The 23,336-nt window shown below is 41.5% G+C and overlaps 1 protein-coding gene across 9 annotated transcripts in view; it reads left to right on the top strand.

Moving 5' to 3' along the window:
- FMNL2 (formin like 2) overlaps positions 1–23,336 on the top strand; it is a 239,960-nt gene that overhangs the window by 178,897 nt on the left and 37,727 nt on the right. For all 9 annotated transcript variants that reach the window (XM_039335432.1, XM_039335436.1, XM_039335434.1 and 6 more), the window contains exons 10-12: positions 3,299–3,373; positions 5,806–5,916; positions 21,143–21,292. In XM_039335432.1, the coding sequence (XP_039191366.1) occupies positions 3,299–3,373; positions 5,806–5,916; positions 21,143–21,292 (336 nt within the window). The remainder of the gene's footprint in view (positions 1–3,298; positions 3,374–5,805; positions 5,917–21,142; positions 21,293–23,336) is intronic.

Raw genomic sequence — 23,336 nt, 5'->3', positions numbered from 1 at the left:
GATTTTTGTTCCTTGAGTTATTTCCAATCCTAAACACAAGGAGGAAAGATTGATTACTTACTAAAGTTGATGTAAACTAAGCTATGGTATGCCTGTATCTTCTAGTTAACTCCAGATTAAAATAATGTTTGTTCTATATTTGATTAACATAATTATAACTGATGATTCCTAGTTTCATGATTGAGGAATCTGTGATCAAGCATAAGCCAACTAATCAGCCTCTGTAAATAAGTATAATGTATGAAGACAGTCATTGAATTAGCTATCAGTTAAGAGCATTTTAATATATTATTTTATATAAACAGCTCCGTTTAGCTTCATTATCAACTTTTGATTTTTGAAAATTCGGGCCATTGTATCTGACATAAAAGTAAAAAACGTTCAAAGATATAAATTAGATAAGTTTGTTTCACATGAAGTGGACTTTTTCTGTCTTTCATGGCTTTGTGGTGCCCACCAACCCACTTTATTTATCTTCAGATAAGATTAAGATAAGAGGTTGCCATTCTCAATATACCTGCTTGGAAGAAAATTGTCAGAGGTTACCCAGACATCATTAACCTCATGGAGCACCAGAATGTTGAGTCCGTGATAAGAAGCTTCTGAAGATCAGTCCCTTGACAGATGGATTCTAGCTCTTAGTTTTTCCTTCTTGCTTCTTCTTAAGCACATAAGAAGATATTCCTGAATCTGGGATCGATACAGAGATGAATAGAGGTTCAAATTATGTAGTGTAACTCAAGAGAAGAATTTACTGCCAGCAACTTTTATCTTTGTTGATCATTAAGTGTAGCTATTTAATTTTAGGATTTAGAACCAATACAGAAGACTGTGAGCTGATCCCTGAAGCTGTAATCTGTAAATGATATGGCCAATTTATTTTTTTTAAAAAATCAATTAAAACAGAAAATGTTTTCAGCCTAGTACTCTTTGCTTAAGCAGAAATGTCAAGAAAATTGGACTTTTGTTGCCTCATGTCAGGAGTTCGTGGCAATCTGTAAGAAATATTCTCTTGAAACAGCCCGCCCCTGGAGTGGAATTGGCAGATTACACCAGACCATTGTTTTAAAAATAAAAAGGGATCATTGTGGCATCACCATATAGAAGAGCAAAGAAAGAAAGAAAGAAAATATTTAGGACACTGCCATATTAATGTTTAAATAAGCAATTTAACAATGGATCATTTTCACAGTTGTTTTGCAACTTTTTCATATGTTGATTTTTCTCAGGATTTCTTCACCATCTTCAGGTTAGTAATAGCTAGGGAAGCAGATTTGAGCATGGCTACCCATTTGATTGAAATTGTGTACTGGTCTCTTATTTCTGTATGTGACATACATGTTCAAAGTATTTCAAACTGCAGGATCAGATTGCCACATTCACACAAAATCTCATTTCATATCATTCAGCACACTTAACGATCACAATTGTTTTTCTCAAGTATAAAAGTAATTTATACCAGATATTATTACTCCCTTTGTTATTTTTGACAGCTGCATGTTTGCCTATATCTCTTGTGAAAAAGAATTTATTGAAAATATTATGTGCCATATTTAAATAGGGAATTATAATTCTGTTTTCATTAACATTCCAGTTCCAAACACACTTATTGAAATAAATGTGTTTTGCTCCCAATTTAGATGTGTTTAAATTCATGTCAAAATATATAAAGCTAAACAAACAAACTGAAGGAAGGGAAATGTCGTGTTTTAGGTTGCAGTTCAGTCTGATCTGAATAATAATTTCTAGAAGTTCTAATACATATGATAATCCAATTTATTTGGGGACAAATAAATTATTTCATGCTTAATTCTGGAGTCTAATAAGAACAGCAAGTAACCTATGCCTGGAAACTTGATTTTATTGAAGAAATGGGCAATTTTCTTGTTTTTTCTATTTCATTCAGCAACTGATGAAATAATACATTTGTTAAAGCCAGGGTTGAGAATGGCTTCTTAAGTTCCTATAGTTAAAATAAATTCTAAAATAAAAATCTAATCTCTAAAAAAAAACTCTAAAAAATTAATCAGGGGAAGTCAACAACATCAGAATAGAAAGGTCCAACTGGGCAATCCAAAAACCTCAAAAGAGGTAATGGATGAGACATACAAGAGACATAAAATGGCATGAGGTTCAGTTGTCTGGTCACACCCACCATTTTGACAGCATTGGTTGTCCCCCCCCCCAATGCTCTTTATTGTAAGTCAGGGGTCTTCAAACTTGGCCCTTTTTTGACTTGTGGACTTCAACTCCCAGAATTCCTCAGCCAACGTGCCTGGCTGAGGAATTCTGGGAATTGAAGTTCACAAGTCATAAATGGGCCAAGTTTGAAGACCTCTGTTGTAAGTAGTTGAAGGTGGGACACCAAAGCTTCTCATCTCTTCCATATGGCAAGGGAGTATGAGTGGATACGGTATATCAGTCTGGAAACTCATTTTGGGATGCAAAACTTATTGTATATGTGAACAGGTGCTTTCTGTCTATGCATGTGAATGTACCATGTATAGAGTTGTTTGCTTGCCTGGTTTTTATTTCTTAAAAACATAACAAGGGAGTGCACAAAAGTGGCCCATTAGGGTGCTATTGTTATTGGATTATTTTCCTGTTTTTTTGTCTTGTATACGTGCTTGTCAGAGACAGTATGATTGGAGCAGCATCTAAATTGGAGTAAGTAAATAAATACTGGTTTCTAAAAGGGTTTCACACCATATACACTTGAGAATATTTTGACAACGTTTTCCATTTGGGATGTTTAAAAAACCATTGGTCTGAAATAGCATTTTTAGATGATAACTCCTTATATTCTCGTATACCATGGTCAACAATTGCAAATTATATTTTGTTGCTCACTTTGACTTATGGTTAATCCAAATAAATGTGCATTTACTTAAAGAATATTACTAATTTTGAAGGAGGAGTATGTGAATTCTTTTGCTACTGAACTGTAATCTGATGCTGCTGCTGCTGATGTCCATTCAGTTGTGTTTGACTCTCGCTGATTCTATGAGCCAGATCCTTCCACATCTTCTGATCTTGCTCTACTTTACTGAGTTTTTTAATGCTCTGGCTGGTGTCAACTTTGATGGTGTCCAACCACCATGTTCTTTTGCAGCCTGTTTTCCTTTTACCACTAACTTTTCCTAGCCTTAATTAATGAACCAACTGCCAATATCTATTTGTCCAGAACAACATTCCTTCTAATTCTGTATATTTCTATGTTAAAATGGTTTGATAAATGTTATAGCATGCTTCTTGGTAGACACATACATAATAGAACCACTCTGCAATTTCTTCCCAGGTTTGTGGGGAAAAGCAGCGGTTTGAGAAGTTGATGGAACATTTTCGAAATGAAGATAATAATATAGATTTCATGGTAGGTGTGTGCATATATTTCATTTACAAATGTGTAACTTCTCCCTCAGCTTTATATTCTGTGCCATATTCCCACCCCAACCCCAGGTTATCAGGTTCACTTTTGGAGTGAGAGGGACACAATTCTAATGTGCAATTGGATTTTAATGCAACTTATGAACTCTGCTAACAATGCAGCCATGACAAATAGGCCTATTAGGATTAGTAGTAATAGTAGTAGTACAACATTTGGAGTAGAAGAATGAAAATGAATGCTCTATCACACTTCAAGAAGTATTAAGCATGTGAATATTTGTCTTTCTTCAACCAAGCATCCAGCCAACCTTTTCTAAACAAAGAAGCTAAGCAGTATCATAGTGCTAATACTTGGAGAGGAGACCTCAAGGGAGCAGCAGGATTGTAAACTAGATTGGGGAAAAAAACATCCTAGAAGAATACTGCTGTAAGAAAAAATTACATAAACAAGTCCATGAAGTCACCAGGAGTAAAAATCAACTTGAAGGAAACTTGACATAATCTTAGTGTTGGATTAAACTTCAGAACTTATTCAGTGGTCTGCTGGGATGTTCCCTTACCTTCCTTTGTAATAGTTGGTGGAAAATCGGGAACAAAGAAATCTAAGTAGTTACACTACTCCCAACAATATAGTGCCTAAAATAGGAGAAGAAGAAAAACCCTGGCATTCTTTAGAGCAGCACCTTATGATGTTATTTACAATGTAAAGACATGCCTTAAACTACTATTGAGATACCGTATATGCCGGCGTATAAGACGACTTCCGGAAGCGCTAAACTCGGCGCCAAAGACGGGGGTCGTCTTATACGCCGAGTCGTCTTATATGCCGGAAATACTGGTAGTTTCTGGCGTATAAGATGATGTTCTAGGAAGGCAACTCGGCGATAAAGACAGGGTCGTCTTACACGCCGGGTCACCTAATACGCCGGCATATACGGTGTATTTTTACAACATATAGAAGAATAAGGACATTGGTATCTTGGGTTAAAGTTGGCATTTGCATCTTTTTGATTGATTTATCAAGTTCATTTCCCTTTCTTGCTGTGATTAAATGCAATGGTTTTGTAGAAGGTGTAATTGAGAATTAATGGCACCTGCTTGGATAGATTTTATGACAGTTGCCATCTATACTAAATTCACGTGTAGGTATGAGACAAACATACTGTATCTCAGGAGGATAGGGAACTTTGTATGATGATCTCCTGCGTCCACTTTCATTATGTAACCATTTTGGTTTCAAATTTTTGCTGGATGCTCTTTCATATTACAGAAACATGAGCAATTAGGGTGATACGTCAGGGAAATGATCTCTTTAAACTGTTTTTAGCCAGACATGAATCCTGGACAGCTCTTTTCATGATTCAAAGAACAGAAGGAAGTTTTGAAGAGACCCAGCTGTTCTTGTCAAGCCAGTGATCTGGGAGTGCTTTTAAAACATTCCAGATACTTCGCTTTAGTAGGCAACAGCTCCTGCTCCTTACTGAGGTGTATGATTAGTGTGGAAATCTGGATTTGATGCCCTCAGAGTAGCTACTTACTTGATCAAGATGGTTCTTTCTTGCTACACTGGTTTGTATCAAGTCAGGTTTCAGATTTGCAGCCAGAGCTTGCAAAGTGAAATGGGAGCTTTGTTGATAGGAAATTTAAAGATCTGTCATTGCCTAGTGCATCAAGAAAAGAAATATCCTGACTTATAGAAACTTTTAAATTATTCTGTCATACCCCATTCTCATTCTTCTCTACAGTTGTATTATAGTTAGGAGAAGTAGAAAAAAGTTTCTTCAGTGATTTTTTTTACCTCAGGGCTGTGCTTCTTGATTTTGTTTTGGGCACTGCTTAACTGAATATATTTAGGTCAAAGCTCCTGAGGTTTAAAACTTTGAATTATTCCTGTGGGTATTATAGTTATCTTTTGTTCATTGTTACTGCAGAATTATAAAACACACACAGTGTTTCACTTGTACTTAGTAAAATGCAACGATTAATGGATATTAAGAAGGTTGTTGCAGTTCTGTACTCACTTACTGGGAGAAGATCCTGTTGAATACATCTCCATAGGACATCTTGAATTGGTTTGATTAGCTTTTGCTCAGGAATCCACTTTCCCACTTGGAATTAGAGCCGCATGGTAATTCCAACTGGAAGAGCACAATATCATTTGGAAAGCCTATGAACTGTGTATAGCAGTTTTCAAGAAGCCCTTAAACTAAACAAGGGCTTTTTATGGGATCAGGTAGCTTGGAATCTGGATCCTGGCACAGCCTAGATAAATATAATTTCTGCAAAGATTCTTAAACTGTATTTGTATAATTTTGCTTTTCTTTGTCTTTGCCTAACTCTTAGATGTAATCTTGGAACTGTGGTAAGATCCAAGAAATATATAGGACAGCTTTCCATGACCATTTTTTTCTCTTGCAGGTGGCGTGCATGCAGTTCATCAACATAGTAGTACACTCAGTAGAAGATATGAATTTCAGAGTTCATCTCCAGTATGAATTTACAAAGCTAGGCCTTGATGAATATCTGGATGTAAGTACACTCTTCTTTAGATTATCAGTGTCTTCTAGAAATGGGGTCTGTTATGAAATGTGAGACTATTGAAGTGTTGCACTTGGATCTGATCATAAAGAAAAAGAATTGCCATTTCCCTTATTTAAAAGAACCACAGGGAGCTTTTGGTTTTTACATTATTATTATTATTTTCAGCAGTTGCCAAGTATTTTTTTTTTTTTATTAAAAGTTTTATAAATTTTACAAAAAAGAAAAAAGAATACAAAACAAGAGACAACATATGCAAAAAAATAAAACTAAACAATACATATATAAGAAAAAACCCCCATCCCCCACCCCTCCCAAAAAAAACAAAACAAAAAACCCTCCCTTCCCCCCCAAGTATTGACCATTCTTAAAAGCAATATTGTTACAAAAATAATCCAATAAACAGACAAGTCTAAAATTACATACCCCACTTTCCTGTTCTTACAAAGGGTGGAAGATGGAGCTTTAAATAGTTGTTTAAGTTTTTGCATTAGCTTTCCTCTGCAGGATGAACCTTTGTGCAGAATCATACCTTATATTTTATCAGTTGCTTATTTAAGCAACCTTTTTTCAAGAAACATTGCTGTTAAAAAGCAATTACAATAGTGGACAAGCTACATGATTTCTCCTTCTGCAAAAATCATCAGCATGGAGTCCTTATTTTTGATGCTGTGATACCTCTTCATGTCCTATTGATCACTCATCTGGATAACTGGTGCTCTTTTTCATGTGTTGAATGATCAGTGTTTTTATTCTATCTATGAACTTGCAAGTGGGTCTGTGCATTTTATAAGGAAGTGACCCGCCACCCATTTACAGTGCCAAGAAAAGTGAATGAAACCATGCGTTGTGCACACTTGTGTTGTAGGGAACTTCCTATTACATGCATCTCATCTTCACTGATTGCTGCTGATACAGTTGGCTACATTTCAAGAGTACTAGTAGTTCCCCATGCTTCTTCTGCTGATCTTTTTTTTCAGAAAGAAGTGTTAGAACATGCTCAGTCATTGTCCTCTGAGCATTTTACTCATTGTTATCCCTATCGTTGATATCTGATAACTGCCTTCTTAGCAGCTATGTTTTAGAGGCAATCATAATAGCGTAGTATAGGCAAATACAATATGGATGTCACTCAGAAACTACAGTCAAGAGGCACACATAACGTCAGAAGTTCATTCATTCATTTGAAAGCCCCCCTAAGTAGAATATATTGAACTTTCTCATTATGTCCTTCATCATTCCTCTCCCCACATCACTTCCCTCATATAATTCTATATTTTTTATTACAGTCTTTTGCAACCTGGTGCTGTCCAGATTTGCTGGCCCTAACTTTTAAAGTGAAATCTTCTGATAGTACATATGTCATGGTTCCAACAGATGAAACTCTTCAAAAGAATTTCAAGGCATTGTTTACCTAAAGAATCTTTTATTCAAGTAACATAATATCGGCACTACATAATCAAAGCCAAAAACTGAATTCTCCTCCCCTGGGTACAAAGCATAATTCCCTCCTCCAATTAACTGTCATAAATCACATTCCCCAATTAGCTTGAAGCGCGGGCTTCCTCTCCAGTTCTCCAGCCTGTCAATTCTTTATCAACTCTGGGCTCAATAACCTTGATTCTCACGCTAAGTTTAGTGCTGTCTAGCTAGACCAGTGGTGTGAACCTATGGCACGTGTGTCAGAGGTGGTACTCAAAGCCCTCTCTGTGGGCACACATGCCACCGCTGCCAGCAGCTTGTGTAGGTCCATTAGGACGCCCCTGCCGCCCAGAGCGGCAACCCCACCCAGCACAAGGGCGAAGCGGCCAGCTAGCAAACTTGAGTAGAGGTGGTAGAGCACGCCCACACCCAGTAAGCCAAAGGCCACCCCAAGCAGGGAAAACCGGATCCCGATTGGTGCCATGGCCCCCCAGTCTCAGCTAGGATTGCGTGCCTCCCCCCATCTATGCTGGGCCTCCTGCCCACCACCCCACCCGCCAGAGACCTCCTGGATCTCTCCCAACCCTGCCTGGCCCCCACAGGCATCCCCCCCATGAGCAACATCAAGGTGGCCATGCCCACCCCAGCCACGCCCAGTCTGCCATGACAACTGGAGTCATGCCCACCCAGTGGGCTATGCCCCCATGTCCCCCCCCCCGAGGGCACCACAATGCTGATGCGGCCCTGGCACTTTGTGATAAATAAGTGGGGTTTGGGTTGTGGTTTGGGCACTCAGTCTCTAAAAGGTTCGCCATCACTGAGCTAGACTCTCATTCACATCTCCCCCTCCCCTCCCAGCATCATCTAACTCTATAAGCAAAAGGGGGAAAGATGGCTACATTTTCATTTGTTGTCAATGCAAAACATCCGATGTTAGCAGCGTTGACAACGTACTTTGGCATTCCAGTTGTGAATTTCAGACTTGGAAGCCCTGCATGTGTAGGGAGCATCAACTGATAATGGCTAACCAGGGTTTCAAATGAGGTTATTCTACCGTCCGAGTACATGCTGCTAATTAATATCTGGGACCCTCTCTAGAAAAAGTAAGTGTTGTACTTCTGAACTGCAGCCTAGAGAGTGATTGGAAAATCCTCCTTTTTGTTTCTTTAAAGAATGTGGATTTTGACTTGGATCTCCTAGTTATGCCTACATGGTTTCAAGTGAATGATTCATAACAGAACACTTGCATAGTTTATCTGAGCATTTCATTTGGAGAATTATTTTGGCACAGTAAACTATCCTAAGGCAGGAGAGCTGACCTTTGATTTTCAGGCATGGCTTGTGAATGATTAAAATAGACCGTTCACAATGTAAAGTGTACAGTCCAAAGGGGAAAATATTCCATCATGTAATATTATGTGATTCATACTTTCTCCATCAGGATGGATGTAGACTCCACTGATTGGGTAATTTAATCCCACCTGCTCAGACTAAGACAAAAAAACTCTGCCACGCCTCCTTCTGGGTGTGACTTCCCAGTTTTTGTCTTAGTCTCGTGCTCAGCAAGACGCTTTTCAGAAGGCTCCTAGCTAAGTTTGATTCTTTCCTTTTTTCTTTTAGGCTATTCAATTAAAATTGGATACTTTAAATTCAAATTGATTAACAATTAGATTAATTCGGCTTTCACTTCCAAATTAAGAGGATTGCGTTGGGGGGGATAGGGACTCTGTCCTCCCTCCCCTGCAGCCCTTTGGGCTTTGAAAAGGAGGCTGCAGGCTTCGTTCGTTAGGGAGCTCTCGTTCCGACGATCTGTAGCCTCTTTGCGATTCCGCCAATTCAGCTGGGTAGCGGAGGTCGGCCTTTCAACTCGGAGACCTCCTGAGTGATTTACTTGCCTCGAGGCCTTGAGGGAGAATTCCTGACTGCAGCTTTATCTGGATCGCAGCAGGGGCTGCGCTACTAATCGCAAGTGCTTGGGGACTGGGGGAGGAATCCCAAATCAGCCTTGTATTCCCCTGCTGTGTAATTGATTCTCCTGTTTAAAATATGACAGGGTTTTGCTTCTCCAGGCCTTAAGGCCTGGCGGCCGCCATTTTGACCGCATGGTCTAGCGTGGCTGCTTCTAGAGGTCCCACGTGGCGGACGCCATTTTGGAGGCCTAATTGAAATTTTTGCATAATCATTGGCAGTTATTCCTGCATTATTGCGGACGCATAGTTGTTGCCTGTGTCACTTGGTCTGTGAGCAGACCTGTTCAGGGGGGGAGATAATTTTGTATCCACAGGAGTTGTGGTCAAACTTGAGGGGGCTACTCCAGGTGTGGGCCTTGGCTGCATTTGAGCAGACCAAGGTGTTATTAACTGGTCCTAAGGCCTAGAAGAGAAGAGCGAAGAGATTCTTTTATTGTCCACCTGTTTCTCAGTTTAGCCCGTGACCTTTTGTCACAAGGCCTGTACAGACAGCATTAGAACACTGTCTGGCTGTTCTTGCCATTGCCTTCTGTTCAGAGCGAGGATCGGTTTTCCATCTCTGACTGTGATCTGCGTGTTGGGTTCCTCCCCCCATTTCTAGGTACTACTGTCCAGGAATACCTAGACAGCAATGGCAGACAGCTCCTCGCCCCAGGCTTCTCAATCTAGTGTCCCCCCCGCTCAAGCAAAGCGCAGATCTGAAGAATTGGACATGGGGGGGAAGAAAAAAGCTAAAACCAAACATCTGTCTTCCAAAGATACTTCCAAATCAGCCGGGCGAGAGGCCACAAGGAGACACTTAGCATTGGAGAGAGAATTCTCCAAGGCACAAAGGCTCAGATCCAGTGGGACTGAAACGGTTTCCCCCGCCCCACTGGATACTCCTTTGACAGAACCTCAATTTGAATCATCTCAGGATGCCCCAAGACCTTGGTCTCCTCGGGGGGAAACCGAGCAGGTAGGTCCTCCTCGCTCCTCTCCTTCATCAGCACACCAACCACCTGAGACCAGGTGTGCCTCAACGGAGGTTGGGGTCAGTTCCAGGGACCAAGGGGAAATGTGGTCCCAGGCTCAATTCCAGGCCTTCATGCACCAAGCATTCAGGCAGTTTATGTCATCAACTGAGAGTAGCCAGGTGCAGTCCCATCCTACTCCTCCCGCATCTATTCCCCCACCTCTGGTGGAGCGTGATACTAGACCTAGCTCTGCTGTTTCGGAGACATCCTCACAATTAGGGGAGGAGGGATCAGTGGAACTGGGAGTTGCAGACACTCCCTTGTCTGAGGAGGAGGATCCAGCTCCTGAACAGGTGACCTCTTCCGGGCTTTTCGATCCGGCCATTTTTCGATCACTCCTCGTAAGGGCTATTGACACGGTAAAACTTACCTCAGCCCAGGAGGAGACTCCTTCTTCCTCATCCAACCGGGAAGCCAACCCTCTGTTTGCGGAAAAGGTCAAGGAGGAACCGCAGATTCCATGCCCACTAGTCTTCAGGTCTACGGTGGAAAAGCAGTGGGCATCCCTTGCTACCACTCCTTCACAGAGCAGTTTAGACAAGAAACTTTACAATGTCTCTTCTTCTTTCGCTTCTCTTCTAGAAGTCCCATCTGTAGACGCTCCGCTGACCTCTCTGTTCTCCAATACCGCCGTCCCGGGGGACATGGCTGAATTCTTGAAGGCAGAGGACAAAAAGTTCGAGTTCTCTTTTCGTAGAGCTCACCAATCTTCGGCTTGGGCCATAAGGGTGGCAACCTCATCCTCCTTCTTTGCACGCTCGGCAATTATGTGGTTGCAGGAACTCCAGACGCTCATTCCGCCGGATCAGGTCAGAGCGCACCAAACAATAGGGAAAATAGTGGCAGCATCCGAATACATTGCGGATGCATCCTTACACTCGGCTAGATGTTCAGCCAGATCCATTGCAGCCTCAGTGGCGTCACGTAGGCTGCTCTGGTTGAAGCAATGGCGCACGGATTTAAAGGCAAAGTGGCGCTTAGCAACATCTAGGTACAGTGGCACCCACCTTTTTGGTCCGGTCCTAGAGCCTCACATCATTGAGGGCAAGGACAAGCGCAAGGCGCTGGCCCATCCCTCTAAAAAACCAGATAGACGGCCCCAACAGGACTTCCGTAGGCCATCATTCCGTCCCAGCGGTTCCTGGGATTGGAGACAGCCCTTTCGGGCAGGGCAGTCCTGGGATTGGCCCAGAGGCTCGCGATCCTATTCTTTCAGACAGGATCGGCAACAGGACCGCCAGAGTAGTGCAGCCAGGGGTCAGTTCCAGACCAAGCGTCCCTTCAGGGGATCAGGCAGTCGTCCTTACAGGCGGTCCAAGTGACGCCAAGGAGGACTACCCCATTGGGGGTCGACTGGCACTGTTTTACGACGTTTGGGAAAACACAACCACAGACGCCTGGGTCAGAGAGACCATAAGACAGGGTCTCTCCCTAGAGTTTCGATCTTCTCCCCCAGATCGTTTTATACAGTGCCCGGTTTCAAACAATACATCAAAAACACAACTAATCACAACAGCCATCGCTCATTTATTAGAGATCAGAGCCATAGAAAGGGTTCCTCAGGAACAGATCGGGGAAGGGTTCTACTCCATCCTGTTTGTAGTTCCCAAAGCCTCAGGCGGTTGGAGGGCGATACTGGACCTAAAGGGTCTAAATTACTTCCTCATTTACAGGAGGTTCAAGATGCAGACCCTAAAGTCCATCTTGGCAAGTATCAGGAAGGGGGATTTCCTTTCCTCCATCGACCTGACAGAGGCTTACTTACACATTCCGATCATCCAGGAACACCGCAGGTTCCTGCGGTTCTGTTACGCACACAAACTCTACCAGTACCGGGCTCTTCCCTTCGGCCTATCCTCGGCCCTGAGGGTCTTCACAAAAATCTTGGCCGTGCTGGCGGCTCATCTAAGGATGATACCCGTACGGGTACAGTGCTACCTGGACGACATACTGATACAGTCCAAATCTTTCCAATCAGGGCAGTCGGACCTGGCAATCACTATTCAAACACTTCAGGATCACGGGTTCTCCGTGAATTTCAAAAAGAGTCACATCACACCCACAAGACGTCTGCTCCATCTAGGAGCTCTGATAGATTCCAGCCTATGCAAGGTATATCTCTCCCAGGAGCGACAAGTCAGCATCCGGAAGCTGACACTGCAGATCCGAGGGGAAAAAAGAGTACCCCTGGTACAATTATCCCAACTCCTGGGGAAGATGGTCTCTTGCCTGGGCATCGTTCCTTGGGCCAGATTGCACTCCAGGAACCTCCAGTGGTTCCTTCTTCCTTTTCAGAAACGCAACATCAGCGCCTCCAACAGGAAGGTCAGGGTTCCCCATCACACTCTGTCCTCCCTCCTATGGTGGACCTCGTCCGCCTTGTCCAAGGGCACTCTGTTCAAGGAACCCACCAGGATCACCCTCACCACAGACGCCAGTCTGTTCGGTTGGGGCGGTCATATTCTGAACCATTTAGCCCAGGGTCAGTGGTCCAGTTCAGACCTGGCTCACAATATAAATTGGCTGGAGCTCAGGGCCATCCACCTGGCTCTCCAAAGATTCTCCCCCCTTGTATCAGGGAAACACGTATTAATCCTGACAGACAACACTGCGGCCAAAGCTCACGTAAACAAACAAGGGGGCACCCACTCTTGGACACTCATGCAGGAAGCCCAGGCCATAGGGCTGTGGGCAGAGTCCAACCTGAGGTCCATCAGGGCAGAGCACATATCGGGGGAGGCGAATCAACAGGCAGACTCCTTGAGCAGGGTCACAGTGGATCACTCAGAGTGGAAGCTAGACTCAATCCTATTCCAGGAAATATCACGCAGGTTCAGACAGCCCATCCTAGATCTCTTTGCCTCTCCGATCAATGCACAGCTCCCCAGATTTTTTACCAGGTTTCCGGCGAGGGGGGCGGAGGGAACGGACGCCCTCCGGAGCAGATGGCCGGAGGGCGTACTTTATGCATTCCCTCCTCTTCCACTAATACAAGCGACCATTCGCAAGCTCATCCAGGAACAGGCAGAGCTAATCTTAGTGGCTCCATTTTGGCCAAGACGCCCGTGGTTTGCCGACCTGGTGGACCTGTCAATTTCACCTCCATGGAAGATTCCCCCGGACCGAGTAGCTCTCAGCCAGGGGAACCTCCAACATCCGGATCCACAGTGGCTCCAATTAGCCGCTTGGCACTTGAGCGGGAGAGTCTGACCAAACAGTCTTTCTCCTCTGGGGTTATTTCCGTCATCCAGGCCTCGAGGCGTCCCTCGACCAACAGAATCTATGACGCCACTTGGAGAAGTTTTTGCTCTTGGTGTACCAAAAAGCGGCTTTCACCGCTTGCTGTCTCCATCCCAGACATATTAGATTACTTACTTGAGGGGTTAACTAGAGGTCTGTCAACCAGCACCATACGTAGGCAGATAGCAGCCTTGTCGACAGTTCTCACCTGTGACAACCAGGTTTCCCTGTCCCAACACCCAGCAGTCAGTGCCTTTCTCAAGGGTGCGGCCAATGTAGGGCCCCCCACGGTTCATCGTTATCCATCCTGGGACCTCTCTAAGGTGTTACAGGCTTTAACGTCCTCTCCATTTGAACCTCTGAAAGTTTGCTCCCTTCACTTCCTTACATTGAAGGTAGCCTTCCTAGTGGCCATCACGTCGGCCAGGAGGATTTCAGAATTGGCGGCCCTGTCGGTCAGGGAGGACTTGTGCATGTTCCATGAGGATAGAGTGGTCCTCAGGTTGGATCCTGCATTTGTTCCAAAGATCAATACAGGGTTTCACCGCTCGCAGGAACTAGTCCTTCCTAACTTCTGTCCTAACCCTTCCCATCATCTGGAGAGACGGTGGCATATGTTGGATGTGCGCAGGGCTCTGCGCCATTACATTAAACGAACCTCGACCTTCAGGAAGTCCGAGGCATTATTCGTGTCCTTTCAACCCTCAACTATGGGTCGGAAGGTCTCTTCTTCCACCATTGGTCGGTGGATAAGGATGTGTATTTCCAGGGCTTATATTTCCCAGTCCCTTCCGGTACCTTCACATATTACTGCTCACTCTACACGTAGTGCTGCTGTCTCAGCGGCTTGGTCTACCCAGGCATCACTCGAGGAGATTTGCAGGGCTGCGACATGGTCCTCTCCTTCCTCATTCATAAAACATTATAGGATAGATCAATTTGCAGCAGCTGAGGCTGCTTTCGGTAGGAGAGTCCTACAGCAAATAGTGGGTTCTCAGGGGTCACAAGCCTAGACTCCCTCCCTATAGGGACATGAGCAGCTTTGGTATGTCCCAATCAGTGGAGTCTACATCCATCCTGATGGAGAAAAGAGCGTTGTCTTACCTGAACGCTTTTTCTCAGCAGGATGGTGTAGACTCCACACCCACCCTGTTAGTGTTAGTCTAGGCCTGTGTCTTCCTTTTTTGTTTGGAGCCTTGCGTCTGGTAGCTTCGCCTCGACAAAAACTGGGAAGTCACACCCAGAAGGAGGCGTGGCAGAGTTTTTTTGTCTTAGTCTGAGCAGGTGGGATTAAATTACCCAATCAGTGGAGTCTACACCATCCTGCTGAGAAAAAGCGTTCAGGTAAGACAACGCTCTTATTAGTTATTTCTTTTTTCATCTTGCCAGAAACAGGATTTGAGAAACTGGTTTCAGAGGAACAGTATTATAGAGCACATAGCCATGTAAGCTGCCTTCAGATCTTGGAGAAACAGCAGGATACATATCCAACAAATAAATAAAACTGTTGTGCAAGAAACTTAAGCTGATGTAAAACTTTGGCAGAATAGAGGCCTATCTAGAAGACTCCATGGTAATCTGTGTTCATGATGGTCTCTGTGCCCCATATATTAGATGTTCCTCTACACTTCTGTAGTTCTCTTTGAGACAATCTGTAGCTGAACTATACATTGTGTACTTCTCCCCCAAATATTAAAGCACTCCTGTTTTTTTCTTTCTTTCTTCTGAAAAGTGGCTGAAAGAATTTTCCCCCCTCCTGGATATTTGCTTCAGTCAACCTGTTTCTCATGGAGTAGTATTGTCTGCTGTTCTTCCTTTTGTTATGCATTTCATTAAAGTGAGCTGTTTCTATATATATGTCTTTGGAATTTCAAGAATTTTATTTGGCTGCAGTAATTCCATAGAGTGATAATACAGTCTTATTTATGCCCTGCTCACCTATGGAGACCAGTTCTCTTGGTAGGAGCTTTGGCAGTTCTATAAACCATCTGACAAATCATCATAAATTTCTGATTTATCAGGATTTTTTCTTGCTGAAAGAGATTTGCTTTTCAGAGTCCTTTGCTTTATTTTGTTTGAGACTTTTTTCAAGTCCAGTCTTTGTGGTTCTAGCTTAATATTTATGCTTTAAATATCTGCATTTTTTCTGTCTTCTGTCAATTGGTTCATTGGCACTTTGTGAACTCAAGGATATAACTATGGTACCTTCTCTGTCTGTGAATTTGGGACAATCTTGCCTTCCCAGATCACTTCAATGTGGAGGCATGCTCTTAGATTCAGCGCAAGCTCCAGCATTCCTTCTTCAGGACAAGACTGTTGAGGCCATGGTATTATCTCAAGTAATTTGGGCACATCTCTAGATATTGCCATGTCCAGCTGAAAATACCACTCAGTAGCCCCTAGCTACCAGTTAGCCATGACAATCATGGCAGAGTATGCTTGTATATAGTGAAGTCCTGCTTGCAGCATTGCTTCTCTTGGGCTTTCTGGCTCCTTTTTAGTCTGGAGGAATGCAAATAGCCACCCCAAATACAGTCTAAGATGATGAGGTCAACCTACAATCTAAGCTAATATTTTCCTTTCCCCAAATTACTCTGTATGAATACATCTGTCTAGCGAACCTTTTAGAGACTGAGTGCCCCAAAACCACCCTGCCTGGCCCCCTGTTCTGCCCGCCGCCTCCAAAATCCTATATGATTATGTCCACTATTATGCATATCTGAGATCCAATAAAAAATATATTTGTAGCTCAGGTTTGAAATGAGTGGTCCTTAGTGCTTTTTGATCTTGGCTGTCTTCCTGCAGACATTTCATTACCCAAACTAGGTAACATCATCAGTGCTGTAGTAGTAATGGGAGTACTTTAGAGCATGCCCATTGAAGAAAGAACCTCCTCTACTTTGTGTATCCATTAGAAACAGTTCAGCTGTAAATGTGCTACTTAGGCTTGGGCAGGCATACAAGAACATCCTAACATGGGAATGCATATTTGCAGATAAGCAAACTGTTTTTACCCTCTTTCCTCCCCTCAAGAGCTGCCATGGAATTATATTTCTAGAATAACTGGAAATCTGACAGCAGATTAAATCAAAACTGTAAGCTAGTCTGCCAGTGAGCAAAGGAAACCCAATAAATTTTCAGATACCCATCTTTTTAAAAAATAAATAAATAAATAATCTGTGACAGATTATAGTGCTTCTGGCATGGCTTTGGGAGGGGGGGGGTTGGTCAAACATTATATTAGAAGATAAGTTGGGTAGACAAGTTGATCACAACAAATTGTGGCAAGTTCTTAAAGAGATGAGAATACCAGACCATCTTATTTGTCTCTTGAGAAACCTATATGCGGGTCAAGAAGCAACAGTGAGAACTGGACATGGAACCACTGATTGGTTCAGAATTGGAAAAGGAGTCCGGCAAGGCTGTATACTGTCGCCCTGCCTATTTAACTTATATGCAGAGCACATCATGAGAAAGGCAGGGCTAGATGAATCAAAAGTTGGAATTAAGATTGCCGGGAGAAATATCAACAACCTAAGATATGCAGATGATACCACTCTAATGGCAGAAAGTGAAGAGGAACTAAAGAGCCTCTTGATGCGGGTGAAGAAGGAGAGTGCAAAAGTTGGCTTGAAACTCAACATTAAGAAAACCAAAATCATGGCATCCGGCCCTCTCAATTCCTGGCAAATAGATGGGGAAGAAATGGAGGTAGTGACAGATTTTATTTTTCTGGGCTCCAAGATCACCTCAAATGGGGACTGCAGCCAAGAAATTAAAAGACGCTTGCTCCTGGGGAGGAAAGCTATGGCAAATCTAGACAGCATACTAAAAAGCAGAGACATCACCCTGCCAACAAAAGTGCGTATAGTCCAGGCCATGGTTTTCCCAGTTGCAATGTATGGCTGTGAAAGTTGGACCATAAGAAAGGCTGAGCGCCAAAGAATTGAGGCCTTTGAACTATGGTGCTGGAGAAGACTCCTGCGAGTCCCTTGGACTGCAAGTCATTCAAACCGGTCAGTCCTAGAAGAGATCAACCCCGACTGCTCTTTAGAAGGCCAGATCCTGAAGTTGAAACTCAAATACTTTGGCCACCTAATGAGAAGGAAGGACTCACTGGAGAAGGGCCTAATGCTGGGAAAGATTGAGGGCAATAGAAGAAGGGGACGACAGAGAATGAGATGGCTGGATGGAGTCACTGAAGCAGTAGGTGTGAACTTAAATGGACTCCAGAAAATGGTAGAGGACAGGAAGACCTGGAGGAACGTTGTCCATGGGGTTGCGATGGGTCAGACACGACTTCGCAATTAACAACAAGAAGTTGGGTAGAAATAAAACTTTTCTTCATTTTCTTCCTACTACTTCCCACATCTCCCAGGTTTGCTCCAAAGGATCCTTTGGAGTGGCAACAGAAAATTATAAGCAGATGCACAATTGGATAGAACTCAAAGTTTTTCTCTTAGACCTGTTAGGAATTAGCTGATAATGACCATATTTAAGCTTTTATATCCTGTTTCTCCATCCAAAATGGGTCTTATATTTATTATCCTCTTGTATCAGTTCATAGGAACTTGTAGCATGAAACAAAAATCTAAAGTTTTTGTTGCTTAAGAGGTCAGCTGCTCTTGTGTTTTGCCTTTTTTGTGATATAAAATCATCAGAAGTGCTGCCACCTACTATGACAAGAATATTTATGTTATATAGTATCTTCCTTCTGATGCCAGAAGAGAACTTTTTTGTTATCTTTGGAAAACAGCGGATCTAAAAGAAAGCTAAAAGTGCAAGAAAGGAAAAAATAAATAATAAAGACAGAAAAAATACAATGAAATGGCTTTTGATTTTCTTTACAATATTTATAAGTATAATTATAATTTTATTTCTTACTCTATGGTTACATCATAATTCTATAATCCATCTTGTCTAATCATCAAAACTATAAATCATAAATTCATTTTTTTTGTTTTATGCTGGAAGTCCATAAGGAGTTTCCAGTCATTAATAAATATAGATATTGTTGTTCTCTGATCAAAGAGGTCAATTTGTCCATCTCACCAAGTTCCATCATCTTCACCTACTCTTCCGCCATTGGGGATTGTGTCCAATCTTTTCATCTTTGTGCATACAGTAATCTTGCTGCAGTTATGTACAAGAACAATGTTCCATGATTTTTTTCCCGAACTGTTTGTCCATCAGTTCCAAAAAACTCCCCTCTAAATCAGTATGTGTATTTGAACGCAAAACGTTTTAGATTTTTTTTACACATTTGCCAAAAATATTCCTTCGTGTTGTTCATATTTCCAGTATAAATTTTAAATGTATATATACATTGTAGGCAATACCTCTGGTGACATATACCAACAGTACAACATTTTATATAAAAAAAATCTCTATAAGATTCTTAAATAGTTCTTTCAATCACATATTTTCCCACTGTTCTACCTATATATTATAACTAAACATTTTAGCCCACTTTATTATATATTCTTTCAGTTGTTCTTCTGTTTCAGATTTCAGTAAAAGCATTTTAATGCATTTTCATCATTTGTACACAATTTTATTTCAGTTAAAATGTTAAAAACCATAGAATTTTTGTCTACTTAAATTCTTTTTAATAATTATAAATAACAGAACTACTGACAATTATATCTCCTGGCCATCAATTCTTCTTTTGATTTTATGTTATATTCCCCTTGACAAAATTCTAGCATCCCACTATAAGTTAGCCATTGTATTTGCCTATTAGATCTCTTCTGTAAAATGCTTCTTATACAGAGAACTAAAAGCACCTCTTAGGTTTCTTTCTTTCTTTCTTTCTTTCTTTCTTTCTTTCTTTCTTTCTTTCTTTCTTTCTTTCTTTCTTTCTTTCTTTCTTTCCCTCCCTCCCTCCCTCCTTCCTTCTTTCTTTCTTTCTTTCTTTCTTTCTTTCTTTCTTTCTTTCTTTCTTTCTTTCTTTCTTTCTTTCTTTCTTTCTTTCTTTCTTTCTTTCTTTCTTTCTTTCCAGACAATACCTGTTTTGAAACTAAAACACCATTTAAACAGAAGGATTATCTAAATTTGTGTAGCAGGGGAAAAACCATGATTTATCTGTCTGTCTGTCCGTCCGTCCGTCCATCCATCCATATAAAACTCATGGTTTTTCTCTTGCTACACAAATTTAGATAATATCCTTCTGTTTAAATGGTGTTTTAGTTTCAAAACAGGTATTGTCTGAAGCAAAAAACTTATTCTAGGTAAGACATTTATTTTTATCATAGAAATTTTCCCAGCAATGACACCATGCCTTTTTAAAACTCCATTCCATGTCTTATCATAATTGCTTTGAAATAATATACAGTTTGTATTTTCATTGTTATACCCAGGTATTTTACCTTCTTCTCAATCTTAAAAGCCCTTTTGTTCCATCAATTCTATTTAATCTTCTGTTTTCATGTTTTTGTTAACATTTTCATCTATTTATTTACTTTAAAACCTGCTAACATACCAACTTATTTTAATTTGGCTATTAATATTTCAGTTCCTTTTAAGTTTAAGGGATCTTGCAGAACCAATACCAAATCATCTGCAAAAGCCCTTAACTCAAAAGTTTCATTTTAAACCTTTTCTCTCACAATCCTTTCATCATGTTCTTGTGTCTCTATTCAGTATATGAAGAACAAAAATAAACTACTGGGGAGAAGTGGGCGTCCCTGTGTTTTCCTTTTTGTATTTCATAGGACAGTGATGGCGAACCTTTTAGAGACTAAGTGCCCAAACTGCAACCCAAAACCCACTTATGCATCATCGAGTGCCGGGTGGGTGTGGGCCATTGACTGGGTGTGGCCAGTTGGGTGGGTGTGGCCCATTGGCTGGGCATGGCTGCAGTGGTAACGGCAGACTGGGTGGGACTAAAAAATTCAGTCAATCAATTCCAACTTTGCAAGATTTTTTTTGAAATTGACTGATTGAACCTTTTTTTTTTATATACACATAAAAGGAGGCCTAAAGCGAAAAGGTTTTATAAAACCCAGCTGAAGGCCTAGACCTGGGGCGATGGCACACGTGCCCATAGAGAGGGCTCTGAGTGCCGCCTCTCGCACCCGTGCCATAGGTTCGCCACCACTGTCATAGGATGTTGTTAAATCTCCAGTAACGATTATTGGTGCTTTTTCTGAAGTATAGGTCAGTCTTACACATTTTATAAAATTCTCCAAAATTCACATCTTCCAAAATCTTGATGTTTTCTGTAAATATAGTGCCTTGAATTCTAGGAACTTGATGTGTTTCTATACCTCTGGGCAGGAATCCAGATATCTGAATTATTGCTAGAAGAAAAAGGACTCAACTTTCAATGCCCACCCCTTTTTAAATGGACCTTTGGAGATGTCTCTCAATTTAATATACAAATGCTGCTCAATATTCAGTTTGCAGCCTAGAGTTATTAGGATGGCATGGGATAGAAATTCCATAGTAAGTAAATAAATACATTTGATTAATTCCACCAGCATATGGCAAAGTTGAAAAGCTGGATGGGGCCAGGTTCATTTGGTAGGTTTTTTTAATTCATTAATTAATTTGCTGTTGACCTTCTAGAAGCTGAAACACACAGAAAGTGATAAGCTGCAAGTGCAAATTCAGGCTTACCTGGACAATGTCTTTGATGTGGGAGCTTTGCTTGAAGATGCTGAGACCAAGAATGCTGCCTTAGAAAGAGTTGAAGAATTGGAAGAAAATATATCTCATGTTAGTATCAGTTCTAATCCTTTGAAAATATTTATTATGGAGATGCATGAAAAATGATGTAGATTATTTTCATTTGGGAAAATGTTTAGAAGTGTGTTTGTGTGTGTGTGTGTGCGCGCGCGTGCATGATAGAGATGGCTGGCTGCTATGTGGCCTGTGTGAAAGCAGGACTAGATAGATCTTTGATTAAGCATGTCTTTTATGTTCTTACGATGGTGGAATGGAGAAGGGGAAATATTTGGACATTCCATTTTCCCATCCTGCAATTTTACAGATTATAATACTTCAATATTACCCATTAAATTTTAATATTACCCATTAAAATCTGTTTCATATATTATATAAACTCTTCTTTTCTTACTAGGACAATGATTCAAATAGCCCTGGTGAATTGAGTTTTACAACCTCAGGTGCAGTCACTTGGAAGAATAATTGAACCGTCAAAGCTGTTTTCATGTGACTTGCTTCCACTCTCCACTAATTGACTATAAATCCATGGTTGTAGAGAACATACTCAACTATTTCGTAGTTTAAAAGTAGGCACACAAGTAACACAGCATGGTTTTCACATGTGACTTTTTTCAGTGATAGAGATTACATTTTGAATTTTATTATTTGGTCTTGTGGAGACTAAAGTTGAAGGGCAAAGCATGTGTGTGTATGTGTGCACATGCAAACACACACATATGTACACACATACTGTACATACATACATACATATGTATGTGCTCAGCACATTGCTGAAGCGTAATAGTTATGTGAATCTAATTCTAATCTAAATCTAATTCTATTCCAGCAAAATGAACCAAACCAGTATGCGTGCAGTCATACACACTAAGAAGCCACAGTAAACATTTGCTTCTCCTTGCCTTGAAGCTGTTACTGATTCCAAACAAGGCAGGATGCAGAAGCCAGCTCCAAACCACAACTTCCTATCCTGGCTTAGTTCCAAACAATTGGCTATACATTATTTATTTAAGTATAGAATTAATCTATGACCGGGTCTTCTTCAGTTTGTGTCTGCAGTTATGCAAAGAGTGAGAAAAATGGCAATAAAGCGACTGCACTGACATCATAGAATGGATCCATGGAAAATTAAATGGAGTCCCTATAGTCTGTAGTATAATCAAAGAAAATCAATTTATTTATTTATTTATTTATGAAACTTATATACTGCTTTAAGTGCAAGCACTCTCTAAGCGGTGTACACCAGTAAGCAATGTATGTATGTATGTATGTATGTGCACGAAGCTGAAAACACCAGCCTGAAGATGACGAATGGGACTTCGTCGAAACGTCGCCAAGACACTTCCAATTTTACGCGGGAGAAAACCCGAACAACCAAAGACCTACATACAAATACCCGCGAAAACCTCAGAAAACATAAGTATTTTACTATGTTAAAAGGATGCCAAGCTTTCGTTGGGAAAACTCCCCAACATCTTCAGGGCTGAGAGACCGTTTCTAACAAGGTGGTTTAAACGGGTTCCATAGATGTCTGCGCTTGGTTCCTAGACCGTGCCAGCATTCCCCGCTGAACAGCTGATAGGTGGGAGGGGGAATCAGAGTAAAGATTTCTTCCGTCGTTCTCTCGAGCACTTGTGTTCACATCTCCGTTTGAATCATCCTCCTCTATCATGGTGTCCTCCATGCTCATCTTCCCTCGTAGGTCAATATTCAAGTTAAATCCCCCCCATTTCTGTGAGCAAAAGTCTGTTGGTATTTGGGCAGATTCCCCGCTCATGTTACTTTCCCTTTTATCAAGCGAACGGGTCGTCATCACATGTTTTTTCTCCCCTCTCTGTATGGGATATTCACTTTTATTATTATTATGGGTAGTGCTAAATTTAGTGGTTCTATCCTCAAATTTCTTAAGCGCTCCAATGTCATTATTGTTGTTTTCTCCAATTAAAGGGGGTGTGGTTTCCCCTTGATGTTGTTGGGAGGTTTCTGGGTAGTCTATATCAGATTGTTTCTGGTAGGGAGGAGGTGTAGCTCCTGGTTTAGAACGTTGTGGATGTTGATTGTAAGGTTTGTGATATAA

This window comes from Crotalus tigris, unplaced genomic scaffold (genome assembly GCF_016545835.1).
Source record: "Crotalus tigris isolate CLP2741 ecotype Arizona unplaced genomic scaffold, ASM1654583v1 scf7180000017641.3106099, whole genome shotgun sequence".
Taxonomy (NCBI): Eukaryota; Metazoa; Chordata; class Lepidosauria; order Squamata; family Viperidae; genus Crotalus; species Crotalus tigris.
Note: the sequence above shows the minus strand (reverse complement) of the source record. Positions and strands in the feature narration are given on the sequence as shown.